The 1,704-nt window shown below is 35.5% G+C and overlaps 1 protein-coding gene across 1 annotated transcript; it reads left to right on the top strand.

Moving 5' to 3' along the window:
- The first annotated feature begins 251 nt into the window (after positions 1–251).
- Positions 252–1,698, top strand: LOC106751164. The gene is made up of 3 exons (XM_014631996.1): positions 252–459; positions 594–806; positions 1,002–1,698. Exons 1-3 carry the CDS (start codon positions 321–323, stop codon positions 1,013–1,015), a joined length of 366 nt encoding a protein of 121 aa, XP_014487482.1. The 5' UTR covers positions 252–320; the 3' UTR covers positions 1,016–1,698.
- The last annotated feature ends 6 nt before the right edge of the window (positions 1,699–1,704 follow it).

Here is a 1,704-nt window from a genome sequence, read left to right as displayed (position 1 = left end):
GAGTGTTTACGTAATAGTGTCGATAATTTATAGATCCGTAACGTGCAAACTAGAACGATGAATTTCATTATTTTCCTCGATTGCAAAGTAACCTTGATTATAATTAATTTTTTACGGTGATATGCATTAGCATTCGATCGTTCAATATAAGAACTGACTACGCATGTAAGATAATGTATAAGTGCAATACTAAGAAAAATATCAGTCGTAATAAGTTTGTCTGTATTGTCGCAACGAGTCAGCTATATAAGAGTGGCGCAAAAGAAAAACACAGCACATATTATCCAATCCATCCAGTGTAAAAGTACCTGTGCGTAACGATGGACACTCTACTAATGGCGACATCATATCTACCGGATTTCAGATATACTCTGCTGGCAATAATCTTCACCACGTTGATCGCCTTACATTACTACATCGAGACCAGGCATGCTGAGCTCCTTTCATTGAAGTTATCACGTAAGTAAATGGTTCAACAACTAGAAACTCAATTAGAACCGAAAATCTCTATCGTCACATGTCCCACCTTATGCTTGAATCATAATCGTTCGTTGTAAATGAATGTGTTCAAATTACTGCCTATTTTCTTCCAGATCCACAACGTGTACCCATTATTGGACATGCATTACTCTATCGAGAATTTAATCCTGAAGATTTAATAATTACAGCCAGTAAATATTTCGCTAAATACGGTCCGGTAATGCCATTGCATTTAAAAACACAAGTTGATGTCTTCCTAACAGAGGCGCAAGAAATAAATATAATTTATGCAACTCTGAGCACATCGATAAACCCATGGAGTACAGGTAAATAAATCCAAGTCACTAATTGCCAGGCGGAACAGATAGTCAAAATATCGCGATAATGATAGAATATTGTTCGAAAAGTAAGTTTTATAGTAATGTTTTCATCATTTTTATGTCATTTTGACATCGTCATGATTTTTATTTCGTTTATAAGTTATTGGATCATTAATTAATATGAACTTATTTAATTTACAGCTTCTTCATATTGAAAAGCACCGGTATTACTCCCGAGTCTATTTACACCTAAATTCACACTCATCATATAGATTCCTTAAGCCGTGGCTCGGAGATAGTATATTAATCAATAACGGCGCCATATGGCTAAAATACAGCAAAACGATATTGGTCACGTTTTACATGCAAATATTAATGACATATGGGCCTGTATTTTATGAGAACACCCAGGATCTGGTGAGGTGACTTGGCGATGAAATCAACCAACTCAATCAATTGTTCATATACTCGAAATATTGCAAAATGCAACAGAAGACGATTGATACCGTTCAATCGCTGCTGAAGTTAATGATCCAAGAGAAAAAGAAGGACATCGAAGAAAAGTAGAAGAATAACATGCATAACATCGAGGTGGAGCATTCAACCAAGAACACGAAAGACGACATAAACACAAGAAATGCAACTTTCTGTTGCATTTTGCAATATTTCGAGAATTTGAACAATTGATCCCATTGTAAAAACGAGTTAAAGTGCCGTCTGTGCGATCTCGCCCAGTCTGACATTTAAATATAAATTAATATTATATAAATATTAAATAAGCTATTTCAAAACAACAACGTCAGAAACGCTGACTTCTTAACGGCCATTGCATAGTCAAATCCGATGTGTTGAACCTTCTCTCTGCTAACACCCAATGCTGTTTCCACTAGCATGTTAACAGCTA

The sequence above is a fragment of the Dinoponera quadriceps genome, unplaced genomic scaffold (genome assembly GCF_001313825.1).
Source record: "Dinoponera quadriceps isolate SergipeBrazil2010 unplaced genomic scaffold, ASM131382v1 scaffold8857, whole genome shotgun sequence".
Lineage (NCBI taxonomy): Eukaryota > Metazoa > Arthropoda > Insecta > Hymenoptera > Formicidae > Dinoponera > Dinoponera quadriceps.
Note: the sequence above shows the minus strand (reverse complement) of the source record. Positions and strands in the feature narration are given on the sequence as shown.

Bases quoted from the DNA above. Each gene is read 5' to 3' on its own strand.
- LOC106751164 (XM_014631996.1), top strand. From the start codon at position 321: ATGGACACTCTACTAATGGCGACATCATATCTACCGGATTTCAGATAT. The intron at 460-593 runs GTAAGTAAATGG...ATTTTCTTCCAG, and splicing joins CCTTTCATTGAAGTTATCAC to ATCCACAACGTGTACCCATT.